Raw genomic sequence first — 12,151 nt, 5'->3', positions numbered from 1 at the left:
AGTTCATTCATGTTTACATTTACAGAATACGTCAAGCCAAGAAGACGACAACAACAAAAACAACAACAACAGGAGCAACATTACATAAAGCCGCTCGGTCGGTTTGACGGCACCGGGAAAAAAAACACGCTAACGGTAATGTCACGTTTCTGACGTTGCTGTCTGTGCTTTCGCTGGTCGTTGCCATGACAACGACCTGCAGTTAGCATACAACGTTAGGTTAGCATATACAGCGTCAAGTCAAGTTGTTTGTTTATGAGGTTCAGCTAGATATCTTAACAAGAAACCTACTACAGACGTCAAAACGTTGGATGAGTCATTCTTGCAGTTGGAAAAACAAGTCAGATGTTTTAACGTTACGTTTGAACTACTGTCCCGACAAGCTCAACTTAATTAACGTTCGCTTTATCAGAAGGTATCTTGAGAAACTGAGCATTGGAAGAGGATTCAGAAATTTGACTAGTTATAATTTAATGTGAAGATGTATTTCAAGTTTATTCTAGAGAGAAATTAAATGCACATAGAACGTTCATTGGCTTATTTGTATCGTATGTTATGAATAAAAAGTCTCCCAGACAAACAAAATATGTAAGTAACTTTACTACTAAGTATCCTAAAGCTTTGTGAATTATATATGCAAACTATGGATTAGTTTTACAACATTTTTTTCCAGTGGCACTTTTTAATTTAATAACATGAAACACTATTTATTCATACAAGAGAAAAGAGCATGAACGTTTTCTACCTGCAGTTAATATCTCTATAAAAACACATCGCAAGTTAAATTGTAATTCCCAGGCTGTGTAATTGTTTGAGAGCTTGTGATGGGCATGTAACACACACACACACACACATGCACACACACACTGTTTGAATATCCCCAAATACAATCATGCCGTGTCAATCTACTAACTGACCTTAAGGCTAGAAGCTTAGCAGGCGCGCACTGAACAGCATCACAACAAAGGTAACTTAGATCATTGAGTGTGGAAGGGTGTTGGATGTCAGCTAGTTGTTTATTAACGTTAATTAATTGAATAATCAAGTAGTCTCAGCACCGTGGCACGCTGTGTCGATGATGTCATCCTGCCTTGTTTTAATCAGATTAATGCCCGATTGGCTGTCGTGACGACTAACACAAGTCACATCGTCCTGTGCGTCTACTTTCTATTCTTCAGCGTTTCCACTTCGGGCCTGTGCTCCATTTTTAATGCCTTCAATGGCAGGCTGAACTTCAACTGAAGGTTCTCAATTTCAACTTGGCCAGCAAACCGTATGTTCCAGCCTGTTGGCGCACGCCACGCTCTGCCACGGCGCTTTTTCACCACAGATTTGAATTTAACAACTCGTGGCATTTGTCCTGTTCCATTGAAGAAACGTCTAGGATTATCCCTCTGCTCTGGCTCCCTGCTGAGCTCTCCTGCTCATTTTCTCTCCATCATGTCACCTTCTAATTGGTCACCAGACCCACTGCTGGGCCCTGTTGCTTGACCGTCTAAATCAATCTGAACCGAGCCATCCTTGTGATCATACGAATCCACTCTTCTTCTTTTTTTTTGGAAGATTCCAAAAGGCAGACGGCGCACGAGGTAGAGATGTGGCTTATTGGTCTGTCCACTGTGGGGTGTGACCGCGTCTCAAAGGGCTCTTGAGTTCTGTGTGTGGAGGACGGACAGGAGGACGGACGGGACGCCATCTTCCAACACCCTCGTCCTCGCAGATGTAGGCTTTACAGTGCAGGTGAGTAAGAGCTATTTCTCTTACATTTCTTACATTCATTATATTACATTTTATCAATGAGGTCATCCTAAACATTAGAATAAATTCATATTTGTATACACGGAATGTAAAGATTAGTCAGATATTGACAACCTCCATAGCAACAATAGCTCTGTTTAAAACGGAGAGCGTGTCCCTGAACATTTTGTTTTTGTGTTTAGTGCTGCAGTTTTGTTAGTTTAACAGTATGTGCTAGTGTTACGTCTCACTATGTATGTAGTGACACTGAGGAGCTAGAGGGACTTTCTCTGAATCCGGTGGTTGTTGGCGGAGGACAGAAAATACCTCGGTGTTATTCACGTCGTGGTCGCAAGCGGAGAGGAAACCTCGGAGAAATCCTCGTGCGGGGCCGTAACCGTATCTGAGGTCAGTGGGGCGTCTCGGCCCAGTGTAAAGCTCACAGTTCGGGGGCCACGATTATCCAGGTTGTTGGATCAGAATACGGTTACCCAGCACCGTGACCCCCCCCCCACAGTGTGCCTGGGACGTCCCTCCTTAATGCCTCCGCCATTGCGATCATTACCCGGGAACTCACCTTCAACTTCACAAGACACCACATTTGAGGCAAAGGCCTCTGACTGCTGAGACGCTGTGGCGACGATTGCAGGTCATTGAGCTCGGTTCAGAGTGAAGGCCGGACATTAACCGACCCACAACAAGTCGATCAGAACTCCCCAGAGTTTATTCCTTTTGCCTTCGATTTTAAACATGCTCAGCTCAACAGATTTCACTTTGGTCCACACTCTCGCCACTGTCAGATCCACAGTATTAGGTTTTAGAGCGAAATATTGCCACCAACGTGACGGTGGACATTAATGTTTTACCTCGTTAATTAGTGGTGACCTAGAAGGCGATCTCCAGAACCCACTTAACATGAGATGGTGGCTGTTAATGAAAAATGGACGAAGTGGACCGCTTTTAAAGCTTATAAAGGAAACCAATATCTATAATCACCATACAATTTTATCATAGAAAACAAAAAATGAAAGTTCTGGTTGGCGTTCCAGTTCGTTCTCCTCCTCTATTTGTATCCTCCCTGCCATAACGTCTCTTTAATGTCAGCGTGTGACGATGTGGTGCAGCCTCAGCACTCACCTGATGAGAGAAATGGAAACGGAAACATGAGCCCACGTGCACTTACAGCTTGTTATTTGTTCGGTTTGAATCAAGTTTCATTGTGGGGGCGCGTTGCAGCACATCGCCATTGTTTTTTGTTGCTTTTGCACCTCCAGGATGGGTCTACCTGTGGACAGTCCAGACAGAAAGGACGATGCACTTCACCATGAGCAGCAGGGAGAGGGAGAGCGTGGGGAAAGCCAGGCGGAAGCTCGCCCTTTCGCTCCGTCGCCCGTCAACCACAAGAAGAGAAGGAAAAGCAAGAAGAGGTACTTACATAAGTGCTGGATCCCCTCCATCAGTACGTGTAGCTGCAGGGACTTTTCCTCCGAGCTCCCAGACGGCTGTGACTCTGCAGCCGGTTCTGGAGGCTGTTAGATTCTAGTTTCCTCACTGGTCCTCGTGGCGGATGAAGGGGGGAGGAGCGGGACGAGGCGCTTGTGGGACCTCAGAGCAAAGCAGATGTCTGTCCCTCTTTCTCTGTCTCTTCTTTTCCAGATGACTGTGGATCAACCTCACCAACTGCAAATATGAAAGTGGTATGTTCTCTAATTAATAATTTTTAATAATGTATTACTTTGTACCACTCTGAGTTGGAGGGACAGCAGGATCAGAAATTCGAGTAGTGTTTGGCAGTTAGACCCCATCCCGGCATGGTATAATTACAGGAGAGGGGTCGCCGTGTGGAGTCGAAACACCGGTGGTGATGGGATGAAGAGAATGAGGATGATGAGCTCAACCTGGGTGCTGGATTTTGTGACTGAGGGTGCCAGGACGTTTTCCCAAAGGCACAGCTGACATCAACAGAGAGATTGTCTGATGGAGATTAAGATCTGCTTGGTGTTATCTGGTGTTACGGTCTACAATAAGCTGACTAAGAAGAAGCAGTAGGCGTGACACAGTGAGGGAGATTGAATTAGATTGAATTAGCTTCATTTTTTAAATTACAGACAAAACTGCAACGCTATAATATTCTTGTTATATTCTAGACGGCGTTTCACACGGGTGCAATGTTCACGTGTCCGCACATTTTCGGGCCATGTTCTGTAATCTGTAGCTCCCAGATCAGCGCTCGTAGCACACCCCCTTTTTTTTTACAGACTCAGTTCCGTCGGTAAAACGAGTCGCTGCTGTGTGTTGGTCTCAGTGCGCCGTGCTGCTGGCCTCTTCGGCCTCAGAGAGGCGCCGGAGGGGGGCGACTGGACTCTCTTCTGGACCGACTGCTCCGTGTCTCTGGACCGCGTTAAGGACATGAAGCTTTACCAGGTACTCCCAGCATCACTGCCCCCCCGGCACAGAGGGCCAATTGAGCCGACCTCTTCTCTCTGAATGGAAGAAATGGCGTGTGGGGGGGGGTTCAAGTCTGAGCCCCACGTGTCATTTAAATTCCCCTCTGCTCAATTTGTCCCACTCATTAATAAAATAAGAAAACAATGTGTCTTCACAGAAAATAAACCACTTCCCCGGGATGAGTGAGATCTGCCGCAAGGATTTACTGGCGAGGAACATGAACCGCATGCTGAAGCTCTTCCCCCGAGACTACAACATCTTCCCCAGGACGTGGTGCCTTCCTGCCGAGTCAGTTTGCACCGTTTCTCCCCCCCCCCCCAGTGATTTTTTGTTTGGATTTCCGCTTTGTGTGTTGAAATCCCAAAATGTGCTTTTCGCAGTTACAGCGACTTACAAGCTTTCACCAGGGCCAAAAAGAGCAAGACGTACATCTGTAAGCCGGATAGTGGGTGCCAAGGCAAAGGCATCGTCATCACCAAGGCAATTAAAGACATTCAACCCGGGGAGCACATGATCTGCCAGGTTTACATCTCCAGGGTGAGGGTGTATTGAACGCCACACACACACACACACACACACACGCGCACACTGAATTCTACAGATGTCCTTCATTCCCTCCTCAGCCTTTTATAATTGATGGATACAAGTTCGACCTGCGTATCTACGTGCTGGTGACGTCATGTGACCCACTCAGCATATTCATGTTCGAGGAGGGATTGGCTCGCTTCTGCACCTCCAAGTACAACGAACCGACACAAGGGAATGTGGTGAGGAACGTCAACTCATATTATACTTTGTGATGTGCCTGTGTGCGTATCAAAGCCAGAGATCCCTTCTCCCTGTGAGCACACAGCTGCATTAAAAACACATCAAGGAGCCTCCATCACCACAAGTAATCACTGGAGCTCCAAATGCGGATTAATACGCTGCTGAAAATAGTCCCCGACCAATTTACAATTTTCTTTCTCTTTAAGCAACGTCGAAAGACGTCTTCAGGAGGAACCCATGTTGGTTTTATTATAGATTTGCTGACAACAATAACCATCAAAAACCATTAAAGATATGATTTTCCTGTACAGTGAGAAGTACATTTGCATGTTATCTCATCGTTAATACAATAAATACTCGTATACTTAGTAAGTATCAATAAGACATGTGTCACGGTTTGGCTTCGCTTCCTGTTTTAGTTTGAAGTTTCATGTCTCTTGTGGTCCTGGGTTAACTTCACTTCCTGCCTTGTCTTGTGATTGCGTGATTGTCTCCACCTGTGTCCAATCACCTGCACCTCCCTTGTGTATTTAAGCCCTGTGTGCCTGTTGTCCCCTGTCGCGTCATTGTCAAATGTCCCTCGTCGTTGGAGCACGTTTTGGTTTGATAATAAAGAGCACTTTTGTGATTGAAAACTCTGCGCCTGAGTCCTCACTGCACCTGCTCCAGCTGCATTCGTGACAACATGTAATAAAATGCCAGACAAAACCAAACCAGAACAAAACCAGACTAAAGTAAAGCAGGTACACACTCATTAAAGAGCTTGGGGGCTAATTAGTTCTAAAATGCAGAGGAGCTGGCTGAATCGGTAACAAGCCGTTTTGTTTCTTTTTTGATGTCTCTCTCTCTTCTCTTCCTCTCATCAGGATGACGTGTGCATGCATCTCACCAACTACTCCATCAACAAGAACAGCGAGAACTTTGTCCGTAACGAGGACACCGGCAGCAAGCGGTGACCCCACAGACCGTCGATGTGTACCACCACAATGACAGTAAAACACTGCATATTCATGGCGTATTTGTTGTTGTTTTGATATATATATTTTGTCCTTTAGAAAGCTGTCCACCCTGAACAAGCTCCTTGAGTCCATCACCGGCAACACGGACAAGATGTGGAACGACATCGAGGACGTGATCGTGAAGACTCTGATCTCCGCTCACCCGACCCTCAAGCACAACTACCACACCTGCTTCCCCAACCACACCACGGGCAGCGCCTGCTTCGAGATCCTGGGCTTCGACGTGCTGCTGGATCACCGGCTCAGACCCTGGGTCCTGGAGGTGAAGGGCCGCCTGCGTTCCATGCATCAGACGTCAACATGGAGACGTGTGGTGGTGTTGGATTAGAAAGTTCAGTCTTCTTAGTGATCTCTTGATTCTCTTAAGGATGTATTGAAACGTCCAGACCGTGTGTGTCCAGGTGAATCACTCCCCCAGCTTTACCACGGACTCACCGCTGGACCGCGAGGTGAAGGACGCCTTGCTCTACGACACGCTGGTCCTCATCAACCTGGGCGCCTGTGACCGCCGCAAGATCACCAAGGAGGAGAGGCGCAGGGTGAAGGACCGGCTGCAGCAAATCAGCACCAGAGAGGCCAGGTAAAGTCACAAAACATCATCCGTGGTTTCTCCCCTCCTCCCCCCCCCTCCGAGGTTACATCGGGTCATCCCGCGCGCATGTGTTCCAGGTCGGAGGAGCTGCGTCAGTGCCAGGCGGCCACGCTGGAGCAGATGCAGCGGTACGAGGCCAAACACCTGGGGGGCTTCCGGAGGATCTACCCCAGGGAGGGCGGGGAGAAATACGACAAGTACTTCAAACACAGCAGCTCGCTCTTCCAGGAGACCGCGGCGTCCAAGGCCCGAGAGGAGTGTGCCAGGTACCCGCAGCGCATTTCACACACGTCAGGGGAGCGCAGCAGCTGCAGGTGATGCACGTGGATACCTCCTTAATCACAGAATAATAATAATAATAGCTTGAACAGAACAGAATCAGTGACCATCGTACATTGATTACAAGTTTCATTCACAAATTGTCAACTCTGCCTGCCAAGGTCCTGGAAACAAAATATATGTGCTACACAAAACAAAATAACTAAAGGCCAAAACTAGAAGATTAGAACACAAATGTTTCAGAGCCAGTAGACTCAAGTTAAAAAAATCATATGATTTAAATAAATAAAACTCTACCAAAAAGGGTGATTCTAAAATGTGAACATTTGCTTCTTTTCTGTTTGGTATCATTAGTATTGAATTGAATATTAGGTTATAATATAAATGAGTAAAAAAATGATATATGTAGCTGGGTGGATGAGAAAAACGTATTTGAATGCATTTTGTTTCGTTATTTTAAAGTGTGTATTTCGTGTTTAGGCATCAGCTACAGGAGCTGCGTCTGAAGCAGGAGCAAAAGGAGAGAGACCAGAGGGGAGGCCGGAGGAGGGACCTGCAGGGGGAGACTGCGGGGGAGCGAGTCAAACCTCGAGAAGCACAAACACAAGCCCCTCCCACCGCCAACTGTGACGTCGACCCGCAGCCGGTGAGGCATTAAGGCCGCAGTGCGCACCGGAAACCACCAGAGGGAGCCCAACGGCTTCTGTCCCTTGATGGATGCTTCATATTCTGGCTGACCCCTTTTCTGTAAATGGACTCTTACCCCAATTTAAATTAGCTGGAATAATATTCCCACAGATAATTTCTATAGGACGTCTCTCGTTTCAAATTTAAATACATTATTATATTGTCGGGATGGGCAAAAAAACTGCGTTATGAAGGTTATTCAGTGACAGTAATTGCTGATATATTGTAAATGTATACTGGCTACACGTATATGAGGCAATAAAACCTAACAAATTGAATCACATGTCTCCCTGCAGCATCCTCCGCCCAGTGTGCCGCAGCATCCCGAAGCTGCAGAGGTCCAAGAGGACAAGCAGGAGCAGCGGGACGAGGAGGTGAAGGAGGAGGCGGTGGAGGAGGAGGAGAAAGAAGAAGAAGGTGAAGAAGAAGAAGAAGAAGGTGAGGCGGAGGAGCGCGAGCGGCTCAACGCGCTCCTCCAGAGGAAGAAACTGCTGCAGGACCTTGGCGTGGTGGACCAGATCCAGCAGCTGCTGCAGGGCCGGAGGGGTGGAGGGGTCGTCCCGAAGGAGGCCTGCGCCCCGCAGCGGAGTCAACGGCCCCATCGGACGCGGCAGGTACGGCGTTCTAAAGGAACGGCCAACGTGCACAAAGCCGCAGCTCACGCCGTCTTTGGCGTCTTTGGCGTCTTTGGCGTGGTGCCATCGTCCACCTGTCTGTTGTGAGTTGAATGGTCCTTTCAGGTGCATCCGGTCGTCTTTTCATTTCAGTTGGACTCTTTGACGGAGTTCTACCAGGGAAGGAAGCAGCAGCAGCAGCAGCAGCAGCAGCAGCACTCCCTGCAGGTACCACACGGGACCACACAGAGCAAAACAGGCCCCACTGGTTCATTACCTGAAACCAAGAGGGAAAGGTTCACCAAAGAATCAGTGATCCGAATCAGATTCATATTTATTTGAAACATCTCGAGTTTGCTTTTAAAAGAAAGTAATTTTACCAACAGTCAAAAAAAGCAACAAAAAAACACAAAATGATTTACTGTCATATACTAAAACAAGGAAATGATTAGATATGAACAGAAATCCATGAATTTTATTTTAAATTAAATCAGGTTTCAAAAGTTTAGAAATAATGCAAATCTGTGTTTGTATTTAATTTGAAAGGTTACAAATTATTTTTAACAGTTGCAGCTCTATTCGACCTCATAATTAACAAGTCAATGTGCTGTGTTGCAGCACGTCCACTCGCACATGACTCAGCGCCTGCTGAGGGCCACGATGGACAAGAGGAACCTGTGGGAGCCCGAGGGCCACAGCAGGACCTTTGGAGTCCAGCGGACTCACTGGGCAGGTGAACCCACTGCCGGGGAGTTATAAACCGCTGCTTTTGGCTTTTCTCAACATCACAACCAACATTAAGCGGTTTTGTATTAAACCGAAAACTGTTGAGTTCTAAAAAAAAAGAAGCATGCAACCGTTTTATTGTAAAAGACCGAGAAAAAAGGTTGTAAGTCCACCTAAAATTAGTTTAGATTGTTAGTTTGAACTTAAGTTGTTTATTATTATTTTAAGACAGGATTTGATGTTTGACATTTTAAATGAAATCAAAGTAGAACAATTAAAAGCCAGTCTTTTGGCATTTCACATCATATTTTGTACCTGATGCACAGAACTTGCTTGCATGTTGTCTGTGTCTCGTTTCCCCCCTCAGTCCACGGCCCCCCCGCCCTGCGGCAGGACACCAGGAGCAGCTCCTACCGGGACCCCCCGTCACGCCCCAGCATCCCCACCCTGCACCCCATACCCAGGGGCCCTCGCTCCCACGACCCCGCGGTCCTGCAGGGCCTGCTCGTCATTTCCACTCCGGCCCCCCTGTTTAGGAGGCCTGGCTTCTCTCACATGGGCCGCAGCTCCTGCCGCAGCAGGGCCCCCCCCACCCAGCGGCAGCAGGGTGAAGGCCAGTGAGCTGCAGACGCAAAGGAGACCTGGAGGTGGAGAGGTTTTAAGCTGTGAACGTACACAAACACACTGTGCCGAGTTGAGGAATCTCAATCTTTGATAGACTTTTATATCTGGACTCATGCAGTTTATGCTGTTTGCCACTTTCATGGACCTCCAGCCCCCCAGGGGAAAAGTACATTATGGTGTGTTTGTGCTCACATATGTGTAATATATTTGCTCTGCAGGGATGAATCATTTCCAACAAACCTTACCTACAGTGCCAAAATAAAGTCAGACAAGTCTGATTTAACACTTTGAGTTGTGTAAAAACCAGATCCTCTCCAGGAAATATCATAAACTCACAGATTACTGCGAGTTAATATAACTTGATGAATATTAAAGTATTAGTTCTGTTTTTTTTAACCCTAGGAAACAACTGAAGAATATTCTCACAGGAATTTCAGTCAAGTATTACAAATATTTTCTTATTTTTTTTTGCAGTGAGGTTATTTTTTTTAAATCTGATTTTTTTATTCAATTGTTTGAAAATGTTGCATATTTAGAATATACATTTCTTATTTTTTTTTTATAGTCGCTTGAAAGAATATTATCTTTTTGTTTGTTATTACTGTGTTATATATTTTATCCTCTATGTGTGGATTCACTTTGAAGCGTTTTTGGTGAGCTAAAGAGGCCATAAAGTTTTACAACATCTCTGCATCCGGGTTCTTTTTTTTTTTTAAAGAAAAACATTAAAAGTTACGAAATTCGTAAGTTTGAATGTAATTTGTGCAGCACAGCTGTTTTCGTGTCTAATGTGTCTAAAACATATCCAAATTCAAATGATCTAATAATTTTAATCGAAAGAGATTTTAATACAAATATTTGAGAAGAAAAGTCCATCTTTTTTTTTTAAATGATATATTGCAAAAACACGTCACACGCTTCCCAAAAACTCGGAATATTGATCCATTAACAAGAAGGGAGTTTTGTACCTTATAAATAAAACTGTTTTATTTTGGAAACCTAATCTATACCTAAACCATTACATTTGGAAGGAAACAACAGTCAAAGTTTGTATCTCTTAGGTCAAAAAAGCGGAGGATAAAGGAGTTGCATTTCAGGAATTTATGGTTTTATTGCATCAATAAAAGTCGGAAATTCTCATTGATGGTGGAAATGCCCAGATGTCAACTAAAAAAGACCATTTTTAAACTAGACAAAACGGAAATTAGACATTTAGAAACAATACCAATGAGGATAAATACACGTTTTAACGAATGGCTGCATTACTTTAAGAAGGAGGCTTATTTTCGCCACATTTTAGGAAGGAATATGAAGTCTACATTTTTTATTTTTCGTTACCTTAAAATCCCCCCTCGGGACTCCAATCAGTAGAACTCCATTTCAATCTTTGTCCTGTGAGGTTAAAGCTAAATGGATCTGCAGAGGCTGAAGGGAAAAAAACTTCCATTTTGTAAGATCATAATAGTCTTTAATGAAAAATCTTTTACATTTTTAGCGTGCGACCATTTTTATAGAAGCACAAAATCCGATCGACATTCCGTGTTTGAAGTCACATGGTTAGGATTAAGGAGCACTGGACATCTTCTAATAATCTCAGATTAAAGATATGACTAAAGCGGCTCCCACTAAGGGTGTTTTTAGAGAACAATGAGAAGCGGCACACACCTTTTTTTTGGTAGATGGAACGGAACACAACGGAAGTGCACGTCCCAAAACAAATGTCACCAAATACGCCTTAAATTTCAGCATCTCTTACACCTGAGTTTTGTCCTGCGTCGAAGCCCCGAAACATCTCCAAAAATAAGGGAATTTAGAAAAGCAACGTCTAAGGAACAAAAAAAACGGCAGCTGTTAATGAAAATTTACAACTTTGCTGTGAAAGTTTACGACTCACCGCGCTCTACGATTGGCGGCTTGTTCGTCACGTGGTCAGCAGGAACGTGAACTTATTTCCCATGAGGTTATATCTGCTACTGCTCGTTCACTTAACACGAACACCAGCCATTTTTCTTGGCTCTTTGCTTATCCAACGCGCGGTGTTGCTTGGGTTGTTGTTGTGGTTGTTGTTGTTGTTGTGGTTGTTTTTGTTGTTACTATTGAGGCTGCACGCGCCCATTTGTTTTTGGTCCCCGAAATATTGAAGACGGGGCGTCCGCGCGCGACGCTTCTTGGCTGCGCGCGCCCGTACTGTGCGCGTGGCCCCGCTGGCTTTTGGGCTGCGTGCACGTGTGAAAATGAAGGATCGTCACACTCCTGGATGCTGGGATTACTTTCATGAAATCACTTGAAGAAGAAAATGGGACGTTTTTTTTTCCTCAGGGGGGAGGGTGGGGGAGGTTGGAGGGGGGGGGGGGGTGGTAAAGGAGGCGCGAGGAGTCTCTTCTGCGGAGTGGCACCCACGCAGGAAATGATGGATTATCAACAAAGGTAAGAGGCACCATGTTTCCGATAAGCCTGCGATTAACGCGCCGCTCCGACCGCGTGCACGTCCCCGCAAAGTGGAAGACGATTCTCAATAATGATGATGACGCAAAGCCTCACCTTCTTCTTCTTCTTCTTCTTTTCTCCGCGTGCATGACCCGCGAGACGCCGCAGAGCCAAACGAAGCCGCTGAAACGTGTGAATGCCACGTGACTGCAGGTTTAGGCCCTTTGAGC

General features: G+C 45.6%; 1 protein-coding gene across 1 annotated transcript; it reads left to right on the top strand.

Annotated features, from left to right (window-relative positions):
* Positions 1-7: 7 nt before the first annotated feature.
* On the top strand, positions 8-10,189 carry ttll6 (tubulin tyrosine ligase-like family, member 6). The gene is made up of 16 exons (XM_037462897.2): positions 8-135; positions 1,564-1,740; positions 3,012-3,434; positions 4,043-4,161; positions 4,343-4,473; positions 4,566-4,722; positions 4,809-4,952; positions 5,820-5,905; positions 6,009-6,234; positions 6,374-6,552; positions 6,642-6,830; positions 7,324-7,489; positions 7,827-8,144; positions 8,298-8,372; positions 8,763-8,877; positions 9,238-10,189. Exons 4-16 carry the CDS (start codon positions 4,147-4,149, stop codon positions 9,489-9,491), a joined length of 2,055 nt encoding a protein of 684 aa, XP_037318794.2. The 5' UTR covers positions 8-135; positions 1,564-1,740; positions 3,012-3,434; positions 4,043-4,146; the 3' UTR covers positions 9,492-10,189.
* The last annotated feature ends 1,962 nt before the right edge of the window (positions 10,190-12,151 follow it).

The sequence above is a fragment of the Pungitius pungitius genome, chromosome 21 (genome assembly GCF_949316345.1).
Source record: "Pungitius pungitius chromosome 21, fPunPun2.1, whole genome shotgun sequence".
NCBI lineage: Eukaryota > Metazoa > Chordata > Actinopteri > Perciformes > Gasterosteidae > Pungitius > Pungitius pungitius.
Note: the sequence above shows the minus strand (reverse complement) of the source record. Positions and strands in the feature narration are given on the sequence as shown.